Source organism: Cygnus olor, chromosome 18 (assembly GCF_009769625.2).
Source record: "Cygnus olor isolate bCygOlo1 chromosome 18, bCygOlo1.pri.v2, whole genome shotgun sequence".
Taxonomy (NCBI): Eukaryota; Metazoa; Chordata; class Aves; order Anseriformes; family Anatidae; genus Cygnus; species Cygnus olor.
In genome coordinates, this window is record NC_049186.1 from 6,835,040 (window position 1) to 6,860,125 (window position 25,086).

Genomic DNA, 25,086 nt, shown 5'->3' on the forward strand with positions numbered 1-25,086 from the left:
CTCAGACCCTATTGCTCTCTACAACTACCTGAAAGGAAGGTGTGGGGAGCTGGGGGTCAGCCTCTTCTCACAGGTAGAGAGTGACAGGACAAGAGGGAATGGCCTCAAGGTGGTAAGGGGAGGTTCAGGTTAAAAATTAGGAGATACTTGTTTTCAGGAGGGGTGGTCAGGCGTTGGGACGGGTTGCCCAGGGAGGTGGTGGAATCACTGTCCCTGGGGGCGTTCAAGGAAGGGCTGGACGTGGTGCTTAGGGACATGGTTTGGTGGGCGATGGTGGTGGTAGGGGACAATTGGACCAGATGATCTTGAAGGCTTTTTCCAACCTTAACGACTCTAGGATTCTCCTCTAGACTGCTGAGTAAGGCCGGAGCCTCATGGCAGGAGCCCATGGCAGAGCAGCCCCAGCCCATCGCGGGCAGGGATCCCCCCGGTTCCTCCTCAGCCCCGGTCCCGCCGATTTCCCATGCCCCCAAGTTCCCCCAGTAACCCCCCTCACCCCCCAGCCCCGGGCAGCCCGTCCCGGCCGCCCCTCACCTCCTCGGCCTGCTTGCGCAGCGCCTTCTCCCGCTCGTACTGCGTGAGGAGCTGCTCGTTGTCGTCCCGCAGCAGCTCCAGCTCCACGCTGGTCTCCTGGCTGTGCGCGCACACCGAGTCCAGGTTCTCCAGCACGGCCACCACCAGCGGCATCAGCTCGGCCACCACCTCCTCGTCGTAGCGTCCGATCAGCCGCTCGAACTCGCGGTAGATGGAGCCGGCCAGCCCCGACACCCGCTCCGACATCATGGCGGGGCCGGGGCCGCCGGGGTCCTCCTGGTACACCACGCCGTCCGCCAGCTCCATGGCTCTGAGGGGAGCGCCGGGACCGGAGGGGGGGGGGGGGGGAGCGGCTCCGCGGCGGGGCCTCGGCGGCGGCCGGGAGAAGAAGAAGAGGAGGAGGAGGAGGAGGAGGAGGAGGAGGAGGGGGGGGAGCGGGGCGGGGGGGGGGGGGCGGAGAGCAACGGCGGCGGCGCGCGGCACTGACCTCAGCCGCCGCGCCGGGGCGGAGCCGCGCGTCACGCGGGTGGGGGATCACGTGGGTGAGGAATGGGCGGGAAGGAGGCGGGGGGATGAGGTGGGGGGGGCCGCGCCTAGTCTGAGGGAAATGGTTGCGGAGGGAGGCGGCGGCGGGTGTGTGAGGAAATAGTGCGCACAACGGGAGGGTTTGGGGAGATCTGGACTCCCTTTGGCAGCGTTTTACACAGTTCCACTCTCAACAGGACTCTGTGCTTTCTCTAAATCCGGACCCTAACTATCACCCTAATTATCATCCTGAGCCCACAGAAGTCTCCCAGGAAGCAGTCCTCCCAACGGAAGCCTTTTGGGAGACCTGAACTCATTTCTGCAGCCTTTACACAGACCCACGCACAAGAGGCCTCTGCGCTTTCTTTCTCTTCAAACCCAAACCAGAACTCTAACCCTAACCCAAACCCTAACCTTACCCGTTACCATTACCCTAATCATGACCCTAACCCCACACTAAGCCCACCTAAGTCTCCCAGGAAGCAGTCCTCCCAACGGAAGCCTTTTGGGAGACCTCAGCTTCCTTTGGCAGGATTTACACAGCTCCAGACACAACAGCACTCTGTGCTTCCTCTCTCTCAAATCCAAATCCAAACCCTAATCATGCAGCTTGGGGTGCTGGTGGCCCCTGTGGGCAGGCGGGTGACTGCACAGGGAATCTTTCTCTTTTAATAGATTTGCAGAAATGCCCTCCAATAGTTCACGTGAAAGCATTATTATTTATTTATTACATGTAGAGAGGCATAAATAGATCAAGTGAATGGGTTAGGGATGAATGGCAGAGCTAAAACTATTTTTTTAGGACTTACCAGCTCTGCAGCAATGCTGAGTTCTCTGTGTTTCTTCATTTCCGAGAACAAGACCTCTTGTTTTCAATGAGGCCTAATCGGTTTGTGTCAGAAAACCTGCTCTGTTACTGGGAACGTGGTTCAGAAAGCATGTTGTGCTTGGCAGGGGAGGTTGGTTTTCCTGGGGTTTGGAATGGCGATCATGTGTTTTGTCAGGGGAATGAAGTCAGCTATTTCAGACACTGTAAATTTGAGAACATCTACAGAGATTCAAAAAAAAAAATTAGAGAAGCTTCACATTCTTCATTTTTATCATATAATCCACGGTTGGGGAAATCAGCATTTTTCATTACATTAATGTAGTTCATGTGCAGTGGAGCTAAGGAACCAGGTGGCCTAGCAGCAGTATGGTAACAAAGAAATAAAAAAATGCAAAACCTTGAGAAGTGATGAAACTTCAACTGTAGTGACTGCAATAATTTCCACTGGAGTGCAGTAGAGGTTTGCACTGTATTTTCCCTCATTTGGGCTGATTCTAAGGCAGTAAATATGCTTAAATTCATATACTGCATTGTGTTTACATACTAAGCTAATGGCTGTGCACAGGAAGGACAAAGATAAAGATTTCAGTCCCCTGTGTTGGGTTTACATGTGAGTTCTGTTCAGATATAACTAATAGTTCATATTTAAACTAAAATAATATTTAATATAGGGCAGCCAGTACAGCTAAACTACACATTTGTTTGTAAACATGGCAAAAGGAAAGAAAAGTTGTTTGCCTTTGAATTATGACCAAAAAATTAAGTCATTTTAGCTTAAAAAAAAAATGTATAGTGTCCTACTCTAATCATCTCAAGTGAAATTTTCATTTAAATTGTTGGAAATGACCCCTATGAAAATATTATTTTGTATTTCTCTTTAGCAGTTGTCCACTGAGAGAAAAACTGCGACTTCCCCATGTTTACCAGCTGTCTGCCATGGATTACTGTCTTTACTTGATGCTGGGGTGTTGAGGGACAATGTCTTTCAGAATTTCTCTCTCCCTTTGTACCACAGTTTCACATTTGCCTCAGTTGTTTGTATTGAGGAAGACGCTGAAAGCCTTTGGGGTGGGGGTTGCTGGCTTGTGTTTGTTATTTTTCTTTAAGTGAGCCTGAATAAATCTTGTAGGAAGAGTCCAGATGTCCAAAGTAATTCCATTCTGCTCTCAGGACAAGTTTGGTAGGCCATATCTAATTGCATCTAGACCTTACTGCATTATTCATGTGTAATACTGAATGACGTGAGGACATCTGTAAACAACTGCAGATGATTATAAAGATAACAATACTGATCATCTTGAATTGTTGCAAATGCTCTTTTGTCTATATGGTTTTATAGTTATTGTCATCATGCTTGGCAAATTGCACAAATACATTAGCTCAAAAGACATTCCTTTTGGCAGACAGCAAAAATGGGTCAAGGTGTCCGCTGACGGCCTTTAAGGGAAGGGGTCTCTAAGGATATACTATTTTTGTCCTCTTTCTATTAGCAAAGTTGATAGATGTGGTTTTCTTTCAAATAGCTGGAGCAAGTCCGTCAGTGAATGGGCAGGCTGTTGCTGCTAGGGTTGCAGTTAGACTGAGTACAGGAGAAAGAGAGTTTGTGCTCCATTTGCTCCATTTCTGCTCCATTGTGCTCCATTTGTGCTCCTGTTTCATTTCTAGTAACCTGGAAGTTTTCTAGCATGGATAAATGAAGTATTTAAGAATATGAACATTAGAAAAACTACCTTGGACAAGTTTCAACTGGTGTAGAGATGTATCCTGTGGGCAGTCTTACTATTCTGATCGTTTTTTATCACGTGCACCTCACAGTCAGTGTGAGATCAGAAACTCAAGGTTGGATTAAAAATACAAGATAAGGAATTATATCCTAGTTGCTTGCAGAAAGATTAAGAAACCTTAATGGTCTGTCAATTTAGTAAACTAATCATGCATAAGAAACAGCACAAGAGACACAACAGTGTTGTCTGTGTTGCTTGAGAACAGTGGCTGTCTGTGGTGACAACTAGAGTAAAATATAATTCATACACATGGGGAAAGAACTACCTGAAAACAAAGTAGTTTTCTGGATAATAAAAGTTACATACTGCATTCCTATAAATATCAATTTATTTGAAAGTAAATTGATTTGTAATTTACCATTAGCCATTGAATCAGTTGGGGATGAGAAGAACTTAACTTGGGCTTTACCCAGAGGAAGAAATTAGTTAGTTCTGTAGTCCTTTATGTCTTAAAGCACAACAGAAATCAAGCCAGAAGAAGATGAAGGATCATGGTTACAATAATCAAATGGTAGCAATACGTAGCTAAATGAGGAGTTGCATAGCCAAGAGCAACAAAGCGCGTCAGACTTCCCAGTCTGGTTATGAGCAGCAAGAGTTGCATAGCACAGAATACAAGTCCAGACGAGAACTCACCAGGTGTTTGTTTGGAGTGGTACAGATACAGGCTTTTATCTGAGATCTTCCTAAAGCTCGGGCCAAAATGTGAAAGCCAAGAGCTATGTTTAAATTCTCCTGAAGTTTGGAGACATTCACAGTCAGTCTGTTGCCTCAGGCCCATTTAAAAAAATCTCTGCTCGTTTAAGTAATGGGTAAACAGCTTGAGCTCAGTAATGGCATTTCACTCATTCATTCACACTCTACATTGTCTGAAGACTTTGAAGATTTTCTTTTCTCTTCCCATGAACTCTCAACTTTTAGAAAATTATTTGTCTAGACTGTCTCAGACCTTGCATTTTAGGTGAACACGTAATTTCAATCTAATCTGTAATTTTGGTAGAATTTCTAACTATAGCAAAAAGATGCTCATTTATACATTAAAAATAACAAGCAAGTATGCTTCTGTGGTGGTTTATGTACTATATAATGCACAACATGTTCTGCTAATCATGGATTAATCTCAAAAGTGACAAAGATGACCCTTATTTAATGAGGTTAAAAGACTTGGCAAAGATCACATGGCAGGCCTACGGTAAAGCTGCAGACAGTTCTTACCCACCTTACAGCAAGTCCTAAGCTTTAATGATTAAATAGCATGGTTTTAGCAAGGCTATAAATAGATGTCCTATTGCTGCTTTTGACTGAATATTTTTCTAAACATCCTGTTTCTGGGGACATTTTTCTATTTATAAATACTGTTTTGCCTTTGCGAGGATTATGCATTAGTTTGCATTAGTAATGTGAAATATCTTAAATAAAGGTGTATTGGAACAATGGAATATACCTGACAGAATTTCTGAGTATTCTCCTGATAAAGCTGAACTTACTCCTGGTAAGTGGCAGCTAAGTCCTGCCCAGAAGGAAGGGGAGCCTACATTGTTTTGCTTTCAAGAAAATCCATGGAGTAAAGCCCAGGAAATTCATCCATCCCAGTTTCAGAACCAAGAACAGGACAAGAATGGGTTTCCTCTCGACAGCACATGCACCATGAAGATTAGGGCATTGCAGATGTTTTATCCTCACATCTGTCAAAGGACATAAAACCCTCAAGAAGAAACAGGTAAGTGTTGAATGGGGTTTTGCCTCTGAGAGCTGATATGTAAAATGTAATGCCTTCTTTAAAGGAGAAACATACAGAAAAAGAGACGCTGTGATGATGAGGCTTATTGAAATAATTCCGTCATGGTTTATAAAGCAAAAAACGGAATTGGGCTGCAAAGACTCAATGCTTAAAAAAGTATTTCCCTAGCACCCCACTTTAAATAACCCGAAAAGCAGCAAGCAGGCAGATGACGGCACAACCCCCCCCAAAATACCCCGGGCTTCGGAGGAAACGAGTGGGGATGTCCGGGGGTGAAGGGTCACGGCGGGCCAGGCCACCGGCGGGGGATGACACGGGAAGGCGGCACCAAATCCCCTGAGCGGATTAGGAGCCGGGGGCAGGCCTAAGGAGGCCCCGGGAAGGGTTAAGGGGCAGCCCGGCAGCGGCGCGGCCCCCGGGGGCGGCTCGGGGCTAAGCCGCGCTCGGCCGGGAGCGGCCGCCGGGGGAGCGCCGGGGCCAGGCGGGGCCGGACCAGGTGGGACGGGGCGGGGGGCACGGGGGGAACGGGGGGCGAGGGGGGGATGGCCCGGCCGGGGAACCCTCCGCCCACACGGGGATGGGGCGGTGCGAAGGGGTAGCCCGCAGCAGGCTGAGCGCCGGCTGCTGTGAGTGTGCACGGGGGGCGAGTGTGCACAGGGGTGTGCTTGTGAGCGCGGGTGTGCGTGTGCACAGGTGTGAGTGTGCACAGGTGTGAGTGTGCACAGGTGCGTGTGTGCACAAATGTGCAAGTGCACGAGTGAGTGCACTTGCGCGTGAGTGCACTTGTGTGTGCATGGGTTGTGAGTGTGCACAGGTGTGTGACCGCAGTTGCGTGTGCGCACGTTGTACTTGCAGAAAACCACGTGCCAAAAAAATAGAGATAATAGCTGTTTATAGATTAAAATGATGTTTATGGATTTATTCAACGTACTTTGTCCTAAATTGCCGGCAGCAGCCCCTTGCTGCACCTGCAGTAGCTCTTCGCTCTCGTTCCATTTAGAGCTTTTCTGATTTTAATATTTGCTAATTGCTTGGTTCTGTATTTGGCAAACCATTATTGTTTTAAAGTTGTTTTTGTTGCGCTTGTAAAAACCCTGGTGGGGAGTGATTGATTTATCAAATCAGTGCAGATCACGGGGTGACAGCCTGCAGACACAGCCAATGCAGTCATTACAATATCATAGCTGATGGCACACACGACTCGGGGCTGGGATCACACTTGCCTGCTGGTCCTGGAATAACAGCTCTTGTTCTTCCTCGCTAGGACGATGGCCGCTGTCGCAGAGCGCACCTTCATCGCCATCAAGCCTGATGGGGTCCAGCGGGGACTGGTGGGAGAGATCATCAAGCGGTTCGAGCAGAAGGGATTCAAACTGGTGGCCATGAAACTGATACACGTAAGCTGTCCTTAACTTGCACATCTCCTTTTCATAGAAACATCAACCTGAAAATAAAGTAGCAGACAATAATGAGAAATAGACCGTTCAGAAAATTTAAACCTGGAATTTTGATAAGTCTTTGGCTATTTTGGAAAACTTCCAATTCTCAGCTCTGGCTAAATGCTTTAGACATGCTAAGTATGCTAATTTTAGTAACTTGATGTCCTTAGTCCAAAGAGAATATTCTTTTAGGTGCATCCTATGCCTAATAAATATCTCTGGGTATCTTCAACAAATACCAGTTCACATACCTGTGTTAGCAAAAGGTCTTTTTTGAGTTCAGGTGTAGTTAAAACAAACAGCTCAAATTCATGTTTACTATAAATACTTAAAGGAAGTTGATAGAAATGATGAATTTTGAGGTGTATGCATGTTTTAGGATTGATAGTGCTCTGCAATTAATCTATCTGATTTCAGTATGCTCTTAAGTTCTTAGAGGAAGCTTTTTGTTGTGGCGTTTTTTCTTTTCGTTTGTTTTTTAATGCAGGCCTCTGAAGACCTTCTGAGAGAACACTACATTGATCTAAAAGACCGTCCGTTCTATGATGGTCTGGTGCAGTACATGCACTCTGGACCTGTTGTAGCTATGGTGAGTTCTTAAAAACAAAGCTTAGCTAAGAAAAATACACTGTTTAGTTGTCTTACCTGCAAATAAGCTCGTGGTACCTAATGAATGCTAGTTTACTTTTGAAAGGATTAAAATAATCAAATAATATAGTTTGAAAGATGTACTTCTGACTTGTTTTTTTTATGTATCTTTTTATCACAATCTTTCTCTCCTTTGATCTTTTGAGTCAGTATGTTGAGGAAGAGGGCAGGGGGAAAGGGAGAGCTTAAGCTGAAATTTTGAGAAACAGTAAACCTGCACACAAAAAAAACACTGTGGAATGCCATGTATTAATCAAGTTGAGAAGTGATGATTAAATATTTTTACAATACTCTCACGTTAAAGTAACTTTGAAAATCTTGTTTAGTTTAATTTAATTAGAAGGAATTTTCCTTTTTTTTTTTTTCCTTTAACAGCGTGTTTGTAAAATAGTTGAGCTGGAGGTTTAGATCTTCAATGAGCAGAGAGCTTTGGAAGGCTGTTTACCATACTGAGATTTAAAATAGTTCTCTTTCCATCCTTGGGGAGGAAAGGTATGTTGCAGAAGGGCGGGGAAGGGCAGAACTGCACTAAATGCTTCAAGAATTTGACAGAGAAATTGGAAATAAAATATGACTTGCTATTAGGAATATAGGGATGGTGACTTGTGCTATGATGGACAGCACTGCATAATTCTGGAAGATGTTATTAATTCTTGCTACTTTGTCTACTGCTAAGATTTTATAATCTCAGTGGATTTTTTTTTTTTTTTTTACTAAGGTGTGGGAAGGTCTTAATGTGGTTAAAACTGGAAGGGTGATGCTGGGGGAAACTAATCCAGTGGATTCAAAGCCTGGCACTATTCGTGGTGACCTCTGTGTTCAAGTTGGAAGGTATATTTTGAAAGTACTGATTTAAACTGAAGCCCCTAAAGCTCCAGTGGTATGTCGTGATACACATAGGAAAAGTGCTCTAGTCTTCTTCATTTTATGCATGGAGCTGCCTTCCCCATGATAATGTAACAGGATCTAAAGGTGGAAGTAGAATTGCAGTCTTCCCATTGACAAAAATGGTGAGCAAAGCTGTCATGGCCTACTCCATGCCTATTACTACTTTACAATTTCTTACGACTTCTCTTTGTAATGGAGACCACTTAACAATGAAGTTGACTTTGCTTTGCACTTGATGATTGTATTAATTTTATATCCACCTTTTCTTTTTGTAGGAACATCATTCATGGAAGTGATTCTGTAGAAAGTGCTGAGACAGAGATCAATCTGTGGTTCAATCCTGAAGAACTGGTTGATTACAGAAGCTGTGCTCATGAATGGATCTATGAGTAGAACTGAGCCTATACCTTTTGATATCCTTACTATCTGTTATCAGTTATTTTAAAGTCCTTCATATCAACTAGTAGAAACCTGTTTCAGAAACCTCTGATATACGCTGTTGTGCATATTAAATATAATCAGTGTTTGTTGCTGTTTTGGTTAAAAAGCTATCAACTTATGGATAGGATTGTATTTTTAAAAAATTTTTAGCTACGTATGGGAGTGAGAGAGGTGAGATTCAAACACAGAGAAGCAAAACATTCCTTGTTAATAATACAGAACGTATATTTTCCTGAAACACTCCCCAGTCAAAGAGGAGATTTTGGTAAGTAGAAGCTAATGCAAATCTCTCAGTGTTAAAGGTGCATCAGTTTGTTAAAATTTTAGTGGACAACCAGTGGTATGTAAATATATTGATTGTGTGCTCAGATGTTGAGGGTTGAGCTTGATATCAAATCAAGTGAATCCCCATGCCTAAAGCGGGTGCAGAAAATCTGTTTTATTTCTCTTTCCAAAAGGTGCTGTGCCTGTACACAGAGCATGATAAAATAATAACTTTTCTCTACATTGACATGTTTTCATTTTTTTTCTGCACAGGATTTATTTAGCATTTTAAGGAAGGATTAATAGGCCAGGCTTTTTGAAATGCTCTTTTATGTGAAAAGGAGATTAATGAGAGAATGGATGAGCGTGATCCATTTTCAGTCACTGTACTGTAGCAGTCCTCTAACATTGCATAGAGGAACAATGGAGTGATGTTTGCTTTACTGACCAAACAGCTGATAATTTAGCTCCATCTGTACTTCTACATCCATACTTCCTTAATAGCTGGAACTCCAAAGCAAGGAGCAAGGTGATTTTGGATAAGGTATTTCAGAAGTGACGCCAGCATTATTTATTTATTTATTTATTTAATCGTGTCAACAAATACATTCATAATAATGCTAAACCTATTTCAGTAGAGGCGTCTGCTTCCATCACAGAAAACAGCCTCTTGCTGAAATATTTTGCCACAAACACTCAACAGAGGTTTGGGATGTAGGAACAAAAAGTGAGTTGGAGTCAATGTAATGTATTTATTTACTTGTAACACTGTATTCATTAAAAGCAGGAGTTTTGTGAAACTAGTTGTTCAAACTCCTCTATTTTTGCCTACAGTGAGTTGTTGTTTCAGAGTAAACTGCAATGAATATTGAATTTGATGCTTATGATATGTTATGAAGATACCCAACTCCTAAAACGAGATGCTCCAAAATAAAACATTTGCTGTTTCTTAAGTTAAACAAAAGGTTTGTTCATTATATTGCCTTAGGGCTAATTAAGGAGTCTAAGGAGAGGGAACAAATTCCCTAACTACCAAACTGTAGATGAGGTTTGTAGCCTCTTTCCTAAAAATAGTCAGTGCTACAGAAGGTAAATAATTAAGGTAAAGGTTGTCAGAACAAAGGGAACACGTAACAAACCTGTGCACTGGATGAGTAGTAGTCTTGAGTTCCATTTTTGCCTGAAGGATTAGGTTTCTTTCTCTTGATTGCTTACTACAAAACAGAAATTTGGGATGAAATGTGGTTTACATGGAGGTGTGGGGGGTTGTCAGAAAGCTACTGATTAGTATTTCTAATGCATTTAGACTGAGAGGAGGTGGAAGTCAGCCACCTCTCGGAAGAAATGCAGTATTCCTCTTGCACATCTGAGCTGTCTGACTCAGCATTTCCAGTTTCACTAATTTAAGTTGCCTGTCAATAAGAGACTGCATATGTACTGCAGAGGGTATTGCTTTCATGTTACAGCTGCAGTGGTGGTATCAAATTAGACCTAGTTTAGGAAAAGAAAATGTAGTTTGTAAATTATATCAACTAGTAAGCACTATAAAAAGTAATAACATTTTTCATAATTCTCACTAAGGTGCAGGTTTGGGAACTGTTAAGTTTTACATGTATGTTTTGACACTTTGCAGCTTCACCTTCTAATATCCTAGCAAAAGAAATATCCCAGGTAACTTCCCTGGGTTACAGCTGCCACATCTCTTTTCTGGGGGAGACGTAGTGCCCAGGCAGCGTGAGGCATGCTGCTTCTGCTGAGCTAATTCGGCCACCGTTTGATAGGAGACAGCAGGGTTGTCTGTGAAAACAGCAAAGCAAGGCCTCTTAGTAAAGAAAGGATTTAGCACGGTTCAACATCCTTAATTGTCTTACTTTTCATTGTGAAAAACACGCGTTTTGATGCCTAGTGTTAGGCGCTGTTTACCAAGCGTTCAATTTACAGCCCCATGCTCCTGTCAGCTCGGTTCTGTACCCCTGGGGAGGGAGAGTTGGGGCAGGAGGGGCAGCGGGAACTTTGAGGGGCTTCGAGGGCAGCTCTGGAGGAGGCCGGGTGCCTCCAGCTGGCACAGCGAGGCCCCGCCAGCTGCCTCCGTCCCGGGCGGGCGGCCAGGCGCTGAGGCAACGCGGCCACCGCGAAGCCCGGCGGCTTCCCGGCTTCTCCTCAGCGGCCCGGCCCGGCCCCCCTCCCTCAGCGGGCAGGGGCTGGCGGCAGCGGGCGGCAGGCGCAGACGAGCCCCCAGCCCCGCCGGGCCCGCCCCTAAGCGCCGCGGGGCGGCCGTGTGGAGAGGAGGAGCCGCCCGCCCGCCTCCTCCTCCTCTTCCTGCGGCGGCTGCGGAGCGGGAGGCTGCGGAGAGGTAGGCAGCGGCCGGGCCCTCCGTCAGGGGAGGCCGGAGGGGGGGCGGGATGCGCCGTGCCGACAGCCGGCGCCTCACGGGGGGCTCGGGGGGGTTCGTCTCGCCTCGGCCCCGGTGGCGGCGGAGGGGAAGGGGATGAGGGGACGGGAGCGGGCCCGGCGCCACGTGGGCCCGGGCGTGGCGGGCAGGGCGCCGCCATGGACGTGGGGCTGCCGGCTGCCGGCCGACCTTGAGCCGCCCCTCGGCCCCGGGATGTGTGTAAATACGCGTGTGGGTGTGTGTAAGTGCGGGGGTGTATTTGTGTCCCGCAGCGCCATGGCTGCCAACTGCGAGCGCACCTTCATCGCCATCAAGCCCGACGGCGTCCAGCGGGGGCTGGTGGGGGAGATCATCAAGCGCTTCGAGCAGAAGGGATTCCGCCTGGTCGCCATGAAGTTCGTGCACGTAAGTCCCCGCGCTGCCAGCTCGCTTTTAAATGCCTTCTTTCAGCTGCCTGAATAGGTAAAGGTACAATTTTCCTATGGTGCCGTTCTCATATTACAATGGGAATCTGGACAAGAGCTGGATGCCCATCGGGCCGAGCCTTCTACCAGCCACGAACGTCCGAGCTCTTTCTTCCCTTCCCTAAGGAAAGGGCTCTGCTAGCTTAATGCAGCCCGAGTGAGCCGAATGACCTTGACTGAAAGGTTGTAGCCAACAACATCCATCAGACACCTTGCCCACAGCTTGTTGCCAAGGATTACTGTAGCGCACAAAAGTAATCTTGCCCGCTTGAAACACTGAAGCCCCTAACCCCCCGCCCCCCATCCTGCACTCCTTTAATTTTATAGCAGGAACTCATCTCCTAACAGTAGTAACATCTTTTGTGTTATGGTATTTTGAAAGCAATATATTTAATGTTACATCTGCTCTTTTAAAGGCCTCTGAAGACCTTCTCAAACAACATTACATTGACCTGAAAGATCGACCATTCTACCCTGGTTTGGTTAAATACATGAACTCTGGACCTATTGTGGCGATGGTACGTGGCTTCTTTTTTTTTTTTTTTTTTTTTTAGAAACTGTTTTCTTGAATACTTTTGTTCCACACTACAAATTATTTTAAAATAGTAAGATGTACTGGTTGTTACAGGAACACTACAAAACTACTCAGTTCTGATACTAATACAATTAAGACAGTTTAGTGTAAGTTCTTTATTAAAAAGAAGGAAAATGTGCATGTTTAAAATGCTCATTAAAATACTTGAAAATTCTTGACAGCTTCATTTCCACCCAAAAGAACCTTCTATTGGGGGGGGGGGAAGGGAGAGAAGTTTAGTTACTGCTTTCTTCCACAGATATCCATCTTCTGTGTCATTCTTTATGCTTTCCCCAGAACAATAAAACTACCCTAGAAGCATCAGAACACACATTTAACTACACATTCCTGCAAGTCTTTGGGTTGTTCATTTTCTAACAGAAGTGTTTTAAGGTTGGCTTTACATATCAAGTAATTTTAAGGCTTGTTAAAGTGTCTCACTTAACTGGAATGACAGTGCTGATAAACTGGAATTTCTTATTTAAAAAAAAAAAGAAAGGGCTTTCCTAGATGTTTTTTTCCCCCTTTTTAAACAAGCTAAGGAGAGAATCTAGACTTTTTTTTTGAGATAAAACCCTCATTTCTTTACAAAATGTAAATTATTACTGAAGATTAATCTTTGAAATTTTGTGTAAGCAAGAATTAATAGGTTTGATTTGTCTTGTCTTTTTCTTGTTTTTTGTCACTGAAGGTATGGGAAGGTCTCAACGTGGTTAAAACCGGTAGAGTAATGCTAGGGGAAACCAACCCAGCAGACTCAAAGCCTGGTACCATCCGTGGTGACTTCTGCATTCAAGTAGGAAGGTTTGTGTGTTCAGTTTGTTATCGATAGAGATTAAACTTAATGGTGGTAGTCTTTTCTTCAAGAAAGTCAAATTATTGATAGATACGCTAGTATGATTCTTTTTTATTTGCAGGTTGCATTTCATAACAGCTACTTAGGAAAATGGCTTGGTACAAAATACTTTATTTTTTGAAATACTCATCAGCTACTCATCAAAGCTTCATGTAAGATCAGTCAGTGGCATTGGCTGTTGTAGTCAAATAGCCCTAGTCGCCCCCTGCTAGGCTTAATTAGCTTTTAGAGTGGGGCTGTTTAAATACTGTAGCTGACATAGTAGCCCTGCAGCTCTTGGTGCTTCATCCAAGTTTTTCCATTTGGTGAACTACTAGCTTGCTAGACTTTTTTCTCTCTCCTATGAAACAATGTTTGTCTTCTTCCACAGAAACATCATTCATGGCAGTGACTCAGTAGAAAGTGCTCAGAAGGAGATCAACCTGTGGTTTAAACCTGCAGAGCTCGTTGACTTCAAGTCTTGTGCACATGACTGGATCTATGAGTGAAATGAGCTTCCACAAGGAACTGTGCCTTCCTAACGTGTCATCTCATTCCAGCTATTGATCTGGGAGCAATTATCACCACGGTTAGCTTAGTCATTTTTCAGCACTATCAAATAAAAGGATGATACAAATTAACTCCTTGTGGTGCATTTACTATGAAAGACTTGTCCTATTGAACTACTCAGTAAAGTGGGATGAATATTTCAGTATTTTCCCTGTGCAGAAGGTGGAGCGGTGTTAAAATACAGATTTCCCTATACAGGTATATGAGCATAAAACTTCAGTGACTGTTCACTGCAATGTTGCTTCGCAGGCTACTGAAATACCTTCAGTTGCAGTCCAAAGCCAACTTGCAGAGGGAAGGGGTGGGGGAGCTACTTCGAGCATGGAACTACACTGAAAAGAGTGACATTATCCCATGACAAGATTTCTATCCCCATGCACAACTATTTATATCAGCTGTGAAATACAAGGCCGAGTACTGTTAGATGCTTATCTAGTACCCCATTCCCCTTTAAGAAAACAAAATACAGGAAGAGATTTTAACATTTTTATTTTGTGTAAAAAAAGGCAAATTTAGTGAATTATTTTCATCTTGTACACAAAGTTATAATTTTAATGCTTTTCACATCCATGCTGAAAATCTGCGGTCTCATAAAAATGAAAGGAACATTAATTTCTCCAAAAGCATTTTTTCACTTAGTTATGTACATTGCATGAGAAAGTTTTAAATACTCTCTCATCGACCACACAAATTACCAAGAAAATAAAAGATTAAATTTGTACAGATATTGATTTATATATCAAATACATACAGAAATGATGTAAAAACCCTATCTGTTTAATCTTGATTCCCGCCCCAACATTTTCCCAGGGGCCAGAGCTGATACCTTTTGTATAAATGGCTGTGGCTTTTTCTTTTAAATATGAAAATTAAAAGGAAGAAAAATTCAGTTTAAATCACAGTTTTTTTAAAATCCCTTCCCAATAAAGGATTGTTACCAAATATATTAGCACCATCGTACAAATATTGACGGGAGAGGGTATTCACATCACATAAAACAACAATCATAAACAAACAAACACTGAAACCCGTGTTAGTATCCGTAGAACAAAGAATTGATAACTGCTTTAGCTTTCCTCAGATGCAGCAAGGAAAAGGTTAAAGAGTTGTATTTAAAATAACAGATCAGCAGAAAGATTTTGAGCAACAGAAGGGCAGCTGCAAAGGTGCATAACTTGTGCTACCTTATGGTTAAAAAAAAAAAAAATCTGCTATGCCAAATACTGAAGTTTGACCCCATTGAAGATTTCAGATGTCTAACACTGCTCTTCTGTTAGCCAAGTAACATGGCTTAAAGTGAAAATAAAAAATACCTAGAGCCATGTTACTAACGAATGCTTTACAAATACAGTGAAGCCTGTACTATGGATACCACAGCCAATCTGTAACCCACTTTTTGGGGAATCCATTCTCAATACCCAGTAGAATTTTGCTCGGGCTTTCCTTAAGCCTATCCTGAGCAAATGACTTCAATTAATTCCTTACATGGTCTGCTTAGGACAGATTTCACTATACTTGACAAACAACATGGGTATATTCTGAATTCAGAAACAGAGGAGAGATTTCATCCGTAAGTCTCAACAAGCAACTCCTAGTGAAGTCACCTGTATCTGAGAATGCAAGTCAACTCCTGTACTTTAGTGTTTTAATTAAAAGTATACCTGTTTTTAAAGAACATTATAAAGACTGACAGACTTCAAATCTGATTGTTATTCTTCCAACACAGGAAGTGTGTTCACGTTAAGTGCTATTTTTGCCTCTTCACATTTGAAGACTATAGCTCAAAAGTCAGACTGGGAAACCAAGTTCTGAGTCTGGGCAATATACAGAAGTCCAAGGTTCCAGGTTTCCTGGCTTTGCAATATACCTTGCTCATTATAGCCCAAATTTTCACATTATGAAACACAAATTAATGCAAGTTTTTCTACTGTATTCAGAAGCTATCAATGAGAGAAGAATGCAAGATTGCGCCAACCTCATTCCAGCTGTGACAATTTGCAAGTTGTCACATTAAAAAAATAAAACAATAAAAATAATAATCATAATAAAATGAATAGTGATGTACTTACCAAACCAAATCAATGCTTGCAGAACTGGATTTTACAGCAGAATAAATGGAGAGCACAGGAAAATAAAAATCAAGGCTCACCAAAGTGTCATTAACAATGGTCTCTAATCCTACTTCTCCAATCCAGGCTGTGTAAAAGAAATGTCACATGTGGGTCAGAATCTGAGAGAACGTATTTGAAGTCTACCAACCGTGATAAAGTCCCTTCACTGCGGCTATTTTAGAGAGCAAAAGTGTCTTCACCACCTGAAGTTACAGAAACTTAATAGTCTGATAACCAGATTCTGTTAATGTAAGAAGCTGTTAAAAGGGGGTCAGTATTAAAGAAATTTCACTAGTAAGGGAGAAGAAAATTCCAGACATTCCTACGCTATACGGGACATTTTAAAATTCCAGTAGTAAATACAAAACTTTACATACTTAACCCCTCTTGCATAGAATGAGGTAAACCTGTGCATATTACCAATACTATGTACCCAAAGTTAGAGCAATATTTTAGAAAATAATCAAATTGCTGGTTTTCAACTTTCTATGCACTTTTTTTTTTTTTTTTAAATTCAAACAACAATATACAAAAAAATGGTCTCCTGGGGCTCTGTGGGTTGATATCCTTAAAGCATTTCTTAGGCTGTAGGAACAAAAAGTTTTTTTTTTTTTTAAGCCCTAACTTATAGTCAAGAGTCAGATGATCATTGTACTGCTCTGAAGGGGACCTACTAAGACCCAGAAGCACTTATAGAACATATGCAATTAATTCCTGAGAGTTTAGTTAATGAACCTTACTGGTAAAAGCTAAAGCTCTTGATGCACATTTTTCCAGTCACAGCTCTGCAGGGCTGATAAATAACTTTACTAATCAACTCCATAAATGAAGCCATCTAAATAAACATACAAAGTTTAAAAATATGGAAAGAAAATCCAAATAATTAAGAGTTCATGCAAAAGTACTTTGTATTTTACTATTAGTCATTTTCACCCTTCTGCATGACATTTGCCTTTAAAACCGCTGGACAGTTAAACAGGTGGGGTTAACGGGATACTTGACACAAAGATTCCAGGCAATAAACAAATCCAGTTTGTGAATTATATGCTAGATTGTATATTATTTATATACTTTTCAAATCTCAACTTCCATATTACACTGCTGCAGCAAGAAAGGAACACTGCAGGCTGTGCACGAGTGAACTTTTTTTTTTTTTTTAAATTTGCAATGCTTGGCTCATTTTAGCTCAACTGAAATCACATGGAACATCGGTTTTGAATGTTCAGAAATAAATATTTAAGATGGCAAGGAAACATCTAGGTCTTTCTGAATGGAAAAAAAAATAATCAGAAGAATACTCTGAAGTTCCTTCCCACTCCCAAGGGAAGGCCTGAGTTACTAAGTAAGTTTCTTTAGCCTAAATTCAGACTAAACTTAATCTTCCAAATGTGGGAATTTTCTGAAGTTCCAGTTTGGCGTAGGGCTCTCTAAACAGTTGCTGGAGCATTCCAAGACTACACACATCCACGTACAGACAAGAGCTTTATAGTCCCAATCCAATGTCCACTGCAGTCACTGAAGACAAGGCTACTGATATTAATGGGCACTGATTCAGACCCTAAGGAACTTTTTAAAATTACAAAACGTCTTATATAAAAAAAAAACACGTTTAAAACTAAATAAAAACATCTTGAAAAGTTAAAAACCTCCTTCACGTGATGGCTCCATTGCAACTGGGGCTACTCACTGAGTAGAGCTTTACAGGACTATCTTCCATGTACAATTTATGCCTCTAAATCAGAGCTTAAATGCCTTATTTTCACCATAAGAAAACAGAGGCGTGACCAGTGCAGTTCGCAAGAGTCTGTAAGTCTCCCAACTTGTACCAAAAAGGTTCATTTGTCATGACAGTTCATCTGTACTTGCAACTATATCTTCCTCCAACCGCTTCCCACAATCGTGCTAATTAAACTTTAATCTTACCAAAAAAATTAGATTTTCAGTTCTTGTTAACAATGCACAATAAATCTGAACTTGAAAATATTACAAAATTCTTTCAAAAGCTTCAAATACAACACAAAAAAGTGTCCATTCTTGTTTTTAATAAATTGAAAAATCTTTTTTCACTAAAATAGTTTCCCCGCCCTTCCAAAAAATTCTGAACTGAGTCTAACTCATCTACAGTTAGCAAAGTGCCCCAGGTACAGTCATCCAAACTGTACCATCAAAGTGGGAACGAGATCAGTCAGTCTTGGAGAAAGGCTCTTTTCCTATCACCAATACTCTGCCCCTCACTTTTCTGAGCTGCCTTATGGTTCTTGTTTAATGTAGTAACTGGCAGATCCATTGCTTTCCTGATCTGATGCTCCTTGAAGGAAGCTATATTCTTCTCCATCTAGCAACTCCTCCTTCAGCTGCAATGAAGACACTAAAAACAAAAGACGAACATTAAAGATATGTAACATTCAAAAGAAGTACAACTTTCTCTTAAATCTACTTAATGTAATTTAAATTGGGAACAGACTCAAGATTTCCCATTTTCTTACATTCTGCATTTTAGCGGTTGTTCTTTTAACATGCAATATCCCACAGAAAACAGATCCTTTCTGACCTTACACTGAACCTTAAGTTATGCTCTAATATTAATATATTTGAATGAGCAATTTACAATAATATATTCTCTATATAATTTTTCTTCCAAGAATTTACTATTTTAAAACTCTGGTTTAAGAGGGCAACAAAATGTTGCTAAGAAGAATTCTTTTTTTTACTGCTTACTTTTTTGTTTACTGTCTACTTCCAATTTAGTCTTTAGCCTAGTTACAATGAACTACTTGCCATTTACAATCTCTGAATCACATTACTTGCCTGATTACTGTAAGCAGTCTACACAAGACAAGAAAAAAACATTGATAAAGATTTCTCAATATATCATTAAATTTTTAAGATCCCAGGTTTCATTCAAGACATTTTTAGTAGTTGTAATCTTCTCCCCTTTCTTTTGTATAAAGAAAATAGAAATGAGATCTGAGACATAGAAAGAACGATGTTATGAATAGCAATAATGTCACAATTACTTCTCCAATTTCATTAATGGACAGTGGTAATTATCGAAATATGAGCACAATGAAAAGAATACTGAAAACAAAGTATGCCAGTACTTTCATTAAAGGTGCAGTACCCACATTAAAGGGTTGATTATACAATAAAAAATGATTTGCTGTGACCAAATGAATGAGAAGACTACTAAAGTTTATGATTACTGAATATAAAGTTTATATGCACATCAATGTATCTTGAAATGCAGAAATATTATGCAGTGAAGCTAAAAATAAATTCCATAACCTGTTACTATTTGTAGCCCTGCTATAACTTACAAGCCATTTGATAATTCTTTTATTATTTTTCTATGTCATCTTCCATATTGGAAACACTCGTGCTAAATAAAAATAAAATTTGAAAATAAAGATATTAAAAAAAGTCCAGAAGTTGCAGCATAATGCAAGCTCTCCTCATTCATTTAACAAATGCCCTCTCACCACCTATATAGCCCACAATCTCTTGCCTTAAAAGACAAACAAACAAAACCAACAACACTTCTCCCTGCATTATGTCCAGCTCTCGTCAAGAGCTCTAGTCTGTGGAGACAACAAAAGTCCTGTTTAAATTGCAAGACACACAATTGTATACTTGGGTATGCTGCTAGTACCTTAAGCAAAGGCTACACCCAAAACATCAATACAGCATGGAGCGATGGTCTATCTGTACACAAGAAATAGGGCGAGTCTCTCAGAGCAGTCTCCTCCAAAACACTGGCTACTGACTCTTTTTAAAGTGAAGCTGTTCTACAATTGCATTTCACTGCTTAAGGATCATTTCATATGACTCAAAGAGACAAAGTACTCATCTACATTAAAGAAGCAGCACAATTTTGCTAGAGAACAAAAGCACTTTGTACTGTAAATGAGATAAAGCACTACCGAAACCTTCTCCAACATGTGGCAGTAGGAAAGGGGAAAAAGACATTTAGCGAATCTTACCAAATTCTCTGATAGACAAGAAGTTTTACAGTAGGTATCTGTCTTGTCAGTAATCTTCCACTATTTTCATTCAAAACCATATAGGTATTTCCTGCAAAGCACCTACATCCTAGCTATGGCTACTAAAACAAGGCAGTGTTAAATGTTACAGAATACATATGCAATTTATTAATTATGGCTAACCTCAAATGTGTTTTGAGCTTACATGTTGTTGGGGTATACCTCCCTCTTCCCCAGACTTAAAAGGTGTGGTCCTTCTGGTTTCTATTTAAACACCTTTGGTCTACGACAAGGCTACACCACAAAACTAATTTTGTCTCAACACTTCATAATTCAGAACTTTGGCATCTGAAAAGTTCCTGAAGATGTTAACGGAAAGCATCAGGTCCCCAAACCCAAAGAACACCAGGGTTTTGTAGGAATTCAGAGATCTAATGACACACAAAACTCAGCCTGTGCACGTCTGTGCACTAAATAAACACTTGAGCTGTAGATTTGCAGTAAGAGAAGACAAGTTGTGCAAAAACACAATCCAGAAATCCTCTCTCCTACACCAGGCTTACAGCATCCTTGATGCAAAAGAGAAAAGAGACATTTCTTTTTACTTCAGCTTGCTACTCTTGTGTACGTCAGTTACTGAGAAACACTGAGGTGTACACAGAAGAGAGTCGAGATTTGTCCTCCGAGCCTCGAAAAGGCATGTGGGTTATAGCGTCCCATTCCACAGAAAGATACCACATGGACAAAGGAACTGTTCTGGATGTACTCTGCAGCCAATGAAAAGTGGCAACACTGCAGCATAATCAGACTAAAGGAAGTTTTAAAAACAGTAAATCAAGGAAATTTGAAGCTATATGTATTAACCTGGCAACTGTCCTGCATGTAGAGCACAATCTGGTTTGTCTGATGAATTATACTGCTGCACTGTATTAGTTAGCGATAATTAATGTATCTACTATACCTCCATACATATTAAGAAAAGATGAGAGGAATAACTACCAGATCTTGTACAGTAATCTATAATCAAAAGATTGATTACATTACACAAGCTATCCTTAAATAAGCTCAAAATTTTAATATGCTTCCTCAATATCACTGATGATTTTAGTGTTTTTCTCTGCTCACTCATATGGATGCATAATTATACCATCGATACTTCAACCAAACAGATTTTATAGCAAAAAGAGGGAAAAAGACTCATCTTAAAGGACAAACTCATTTCAAATATAATCCCTATATCAGTAACTCAAAAAATGTCAACTAACACCTCCATTCTATGCATCTTTTCCCAGATAACTGTCTTTTTCTGACACAAAGGCAAAAATCACTCCTCATCTATTACGTACTGCTATTTTCTCTACAAAAGATGATGCACACTAACTTCCTGCTGTCAAACATTCCCAAAACACACTGCCATTCAGTTAAGTTTAACGGAATGCACTTCTGTATTTTAAAACTTTGCAGAGCTCCTCTGTGCCTCAATAACCTTCAGTTGGACTGCTATGAAATTTTCAAACAATTAGAGTCCTTCTTTCCTATGATTAATTCAGTGATGTGGTGCATCAGTGAGAATGAAAAGCTCTCTAAGGGTGGGGTGGGGGAATTAAAAATAAAAACAAAATTTAAAAAAAGAAAGAGAAAAAAAATATTGATGAGTCAGCATGTTCCATGCTAGCCCATGCTCAGTTCCCCACCCTGTCCATCACTTCCCTCTGCAGTAAGCAAGGCTGACATGTCTAGTTACCTGTTTTGAGGCTGGGACTGAAATCTTGGCTAGTCCTGGGAGGCCGGAAGGCCTCCGGGGCTGTCTGTGCAGGAAAGGTTCGATATGGAGGAGGAGTCAACTCGTCATCACCAGAGAAGCTCCTCCGCACCCCACCTGCCATGGGTAGGCTGGACAAACTGACAGGTTTCTTCCCAACTGGTATCTTCCTCTCTAAACATCAAGTCAAACTAAAATAAACGCTTGGGTTAAAGTGCATTAGGTAACTCAGACTCTTCAACTGAGAAATGGCTCTGCTTCATATTCACAGATTCTGGAAAACAAGGGCCTTACATACAATGGTACCATTCCCTTATTAGTGGGAATATTCTTCCATTTCTCAACCACCACATTTTTACTTACTGAATTCTAGAGACTGCTTGGTAGGACTCTAAGCACATCATCTTACCAATGAAATACAACTGCTGTAAATTCCTACTGCTGCAGCTACACCACACAGTCACAATACAATCCTCTGGTCAGACACCCAGGTCATACAGTTTGAAACTGTAGTTGTTTCTGTGTGTGTACCTAGCAGAGATAGGAAATACGGTTCTTGGGAAATAAATCCAGTCGAGACAAGATTTATCCTCTCCTAAAGCCTAGGTTTAAAAATATATACTCATGAGTACTTTAGAATGATGCTTACCATTTTTATAGTGCCTTACAAGCATTGATGAGCATTCTGGTGTTTAGAAAATTTCTTCTAAAATTCCTTCAAATTATTAAGCATTGCTTTCATGAAAAAATGTTATGAAACCATTTTCCATGCCAGTTGTGAATCTGTTCCTCCTATGTTACCTAGGAGACACTCTGATTCCGTGACTGAGGAAACCTCTCATTACAATATCAGGGATGCAAACACTTTAATACATCATCTCCACTACTTTCAGCTATATCAAAATTACGGTTGGTAATGCTTAAATATTCTCAGCACTGTCAAATAAAGACCGTATCATTAACAAAAGCCTAGCTCTTAAAGTAAAAAGGTAATGAGACTATGCATAAGCTCAAGGTATCACACATACATTTTTCTTACTAGAAGACTTCAGTGTGGGGACCCCAACTGAGCTTTTTAGATAGCAGGAAGTTGGAACAGGCATAACTCAGTTTAGCTTCACGTCCTACTCAGGTATCTTTTTTTTTCCTGTCCCAGTCCAAGGGCCTCTTCCCTTATAGCTAGATCTGTGATGGAACAAAAATCAGCGGATGCAGCTTATTTCAATACAACATCTACTGGTCAAAGATTTAAAGATTTGAAATAAGGGAGGTTGGTGACAGGTGATTTCTTATGTTAGATTGATTCCCTGAAAAAATATTTAATAACTATTCTGATTTAAACCAAATTACTTTAAGATACATCAGCAGCTGTCTATAGACCCACTGTTCCATGCTTTATATGAGGATTTTCTCAGAGGCAGGTAGTTCACCTTGTACTTTACAATTGAGCGTTTGAACTATATGCGAGTCTTTTCTCCCTCACTGTGTTTAAAGCTGTATTTTTATGAAATTTTACCTTACCTTATTTTCCTCTCACACCTATTCTTTACCTAGGACCAGTGGCCAAAGGCACTTGATAATCCTTAGAAATCCACCTTTGGAAGTCTCTGATGACAGCACTGGCAGTAACATGGAAATCATCAAAATTCATACTTTGAGATAAGACTAGCCAGAAGTTAGAAAGACCACAAAAGAAAGCAGCTGTACTTCACATATATAGAATAGCATAGTTCAGATTTCAACAGCCTCTGTATTATAAGGTCAGTTTTAAAGGGATGGGGGAAAACCGTTCTGTCTTTCAGACTTCAAATTTTAGTTCTATTCTTGAATGAACTCAACTCTCAGAGCAACAAAATTCTCTGGAAATAAGCCTAAAGAAGTCAAGATGATATGGATTCTAATGGTAAGAAAGGCCTAACTTTCTTGCTTAGAACAGGATTTTGTATAATAAAATCTCTCCTGATGTCACCTTATGGACTATTAAAGATTTTTAGTTCAGTTTGCCAACTTGCAGGGGAATAAAAAAAACTTTCAGCATTATCAAAACTGTTTTTATTGTTTGCTAGGCTGTCACACTAGAAAATAGCTTGACCAAGACGCAAGACCAAATGAAGATAACAGATTACAGACTTTTTCTGTAGCTGATCTGTCCATGTGTTGGCAATATAAAATACTGCACCTTCTTTTCAACACTCCACTCTTTCTAAGAAAACACCAGAAGAATGAGTCAGCATAAAGAGCTGATGCTCCAAATATAATAAACACAGTTAGGCTGTCCTGTACTAAGCCACTGACTTCTATCAAGACAAACCATTCTTATGTGGCAGAACTGGTTCTTCTTTCAGGACAGAAAGCAGATCTGATTTTCAGTCAATGATGGGAGAAGGCACAAGGTCCTCTTGCGACTGGCTATCTCTGCTCCATTTATTTTACTCATACAAAAAAGACTTTCTGCTTAAACAGTTAGTGTCATGGAAATAAATATGGAGGAATGCAAGATGTGCATTTGTGCAAAAGAAACTTCAAATTGGTTGTGATTTTAAAGAAAAATTGATCCCAAGGGAAACAATAACTACGGGAAGAACCTGAATAGTTCTGTTAAAAAGCTCAGATTCTTAAAAATCGTCATGTGACAAGAACAGTCACAAATTGCAATGCTATTTATTGTCTCTGAAAGTAGTCATATAAAAGTAGTTTTATTTACATACTGCTTCCCACAGATGTCTCATCAAAAAAAAGTCACTTTTTCTTTTCAAAAGGATCCAGCTAGACAGTAATTTCAATTTTCTACATGTAGTTCTTTAGACCCAAGTAACTTGAATCTTATTTTTACATCTGTTTTACAAAAGCAGAGTCAAAACCGTATTAACGGATACCTGAGGATTTTGTATAAGGCACTCTTCCAACTTACTTAACGTATTCTTTAAAATAATGTCTGGATTCTGAAATTGCTATAACATTTGTTCATCTACAATTCACAGACCATTAACAGCATCAATCCTGTTGCAAGTTACAAAAAAAAAATAAATATATATATTCTTAGTTATTTTAAGAGTTCCTTTTATGGCATACTGCACCTTTAAGCTTAACACCCGTTTTACACACAAACAGCACTTCCAAATAGAAAAGGGACTTAAGGAGAGACCACAAGCTTTTTAAAAAACGAGAAAAGTGCAAATGCTATTTTGTCACCCACTTTTCTTATGTCCTTTGTACTGTTGTGATTTTGATTTTTTCTTCTGTTTTGATGAACTTGACTGGTTATCTCTTGATGCTGCAAAAAAAATTAAGAGTACAAAATTAAA

The 25,086-nt window shown here is 40.8% G+C and overlaps 4 protein-coding genes and 1 long non-coding RNA gene across 21 annotated transcripts in view; 3 read left to right on the forward strand and 2 right to left on the reverse strand.

The window, feature by feature from the left end:
- SPAG9 (sperm associated antigen 9) overlaps positions 1-1,056 on the reverse strand; it is a 63,515-nt gene extending 62,459 nt beyond the window's left edge. For 5 of the 8 annotated variants that reach the window (XM_040530775.1, XM_040530771.1, XM_040530770.1 and 2 more), the window contains exon 1: positions 535-1,022. In XM_040530775.1, the coding sequence (XP_040386709.1) occupies positions 535-840 (306 nt within the window). In that variant the 5' untranslated portion in view covers positions 841-1,022. Of the gene's footprint in view, positions 1-534 lie in introns of all 8 variants that reach the window. The other 3 variants (XM_040530776.1, XM_040530774.1, XM_040530772.1) reach the window with 2 other exon arrangements.
- On the forward strand, positions 238-13,995 carry LOC121057086 (nucleoside diphosphate kinase). Of its 2 annotated transcripts, none has more exons than XM_040530790.1 (5): positions 238-243; positions 11,732-11,890; positions 12,366-12,467; positions 13,215-13,327; positions 13,750-13,995. In XM_040530790.1, exons 2-5 carry the CDS (start codon positions 11,762-11,764, stop codon positions 13,865-13,867), a joined length of 462 nt encoding a protein of 153 aa, XP_040386724.1. In that variant the 5' UTR covers positions 238-243; positions 11,732-11,761; the 3' UTR covers positions 13,868-13,995. The 2 variants fall into 2 exon arrangements, with proteins under 2 accessions (XP_040386724.1, XP_040386723.1); XM_040530789.1 differs by lacking the exon at positions 238-243 and adding an exon at positions 10,962-11,446 and having other exon boundaries at positions 11,758-11,890.
- On the forward strand, positions 2,332-23,075 carry LOC121057089. The gene is made up of 3 exons (XR_005813621.1): positions 2,332-2,342; positions 15,655-15,661; positions 22,014-23,075. It is a non-coding gene; the product is annotated as an uncharacterized LOC121057089 (long non-coding RNA).
- On the forward strand, positions 5,170-10,031 carry LOC121057088 (nucleoside diphosphate kinase-like). 3 transcript variants are annotated; one of them, XM_040530792.1, is made up of 5 exons: positions 5,170-5,392; positions 6,678-6,810; positions 7,340-7,441; positions 8,219-8,331; positions 8,664-10,031. In XM_040530792.1, the coding sequence occupies exons 2-5, from the start codon at positions 6,682-6,684 to the stop codon at positions 8,779-8,781; spliced, it is 462 nt and encodes a 153-aa protein (XP_040386726.1). In that variant the 5' UTR covers positions 5,170-5,392; positions 6,678-6,681; the 3' UTR covers positions 8,782-10,031. The 3 variants fall into 3 exon arrangements, with proteins under 3 accessions (XP_040386726.1, XP_040386725.1, XP_040386727.1); XM_040530791.1 differs by lacking the exon at positions 5,170-5,392 and adding an exon at positions 5,664-5,909; XM_040530793.1 differs by lacking the exon at positions 5,170-5,392 and adding an exon at positions 5,963-6,039.
- The window catches only part of MBTD1 (mbt domain containing 1), a 35,314-nt gene continuing 24,630 nt past the window's right edge, over positions 14,403-25,086 (reverse strand). For all 7 annotated transcript variants that reach the window (XM_040530783.1, XM_040530782.1, XM_040530784.1 and 4 more), the window contains 2 exons: positions 24,978-25,055; positions 14,403-18,407 (listed from right to left, as the gene is read on the reverse strand). In XM_040530783.1, the coding sequence (XP_040386717.1) occupies positions 18,289-18,407; positions 24,978-25,055 (197 nt within the window). In that variant the 3' untranslated portion in view covers positions 14,403-18,288. The remainder of the gene's footprint in view (positions 18,408-24,977; positions 25,056-25,086) is intronic.

Coding starts and splice junctions, on each gene's coding strand:
- LOC121057088 (XM_040530792.1), top strand. CDS start 6,682: ATGGCCGCTGTCGCAGAGCGCACCTTCATCGCCATCAAGCCTGATGGG. Junction 6,811..7,339: donor TGGCCATGAAACTGATACAC/GTAAGCTGTCCT, acceptor TTTTTAATGCAG/GCCTCTGAAGACCTTCTGAG. Junction 8,332..8,663: donor CTCTGTGTTCAAGTTGGAAG/GTATATTTTGAA, acceptor TTCTTTTTGTAG/GAACATCATTCATGGAAGTG.
- LOC121057086 (XM_040530789.1), top strand. CDS start 10,992: ATGCCTAGTGTTAGGCGCTGTTTACCAAGCGTTCAATTTACAGCCCCA. Junction 11,891..12,365: donor TCGCCATGAAGTTCGTGCAC/GTAAGTCCCCGC, acceptor GCTCTTTTAAAG/GCCTCTGAAGACCTTCTCAA. Junction 12,468..13,214: donor CTGGACCTATTGTGGCGATG/GTACGTGGCTTC, acceptor TTGTCACTGAAG/GTATGGGAAGGTCTCAACGT.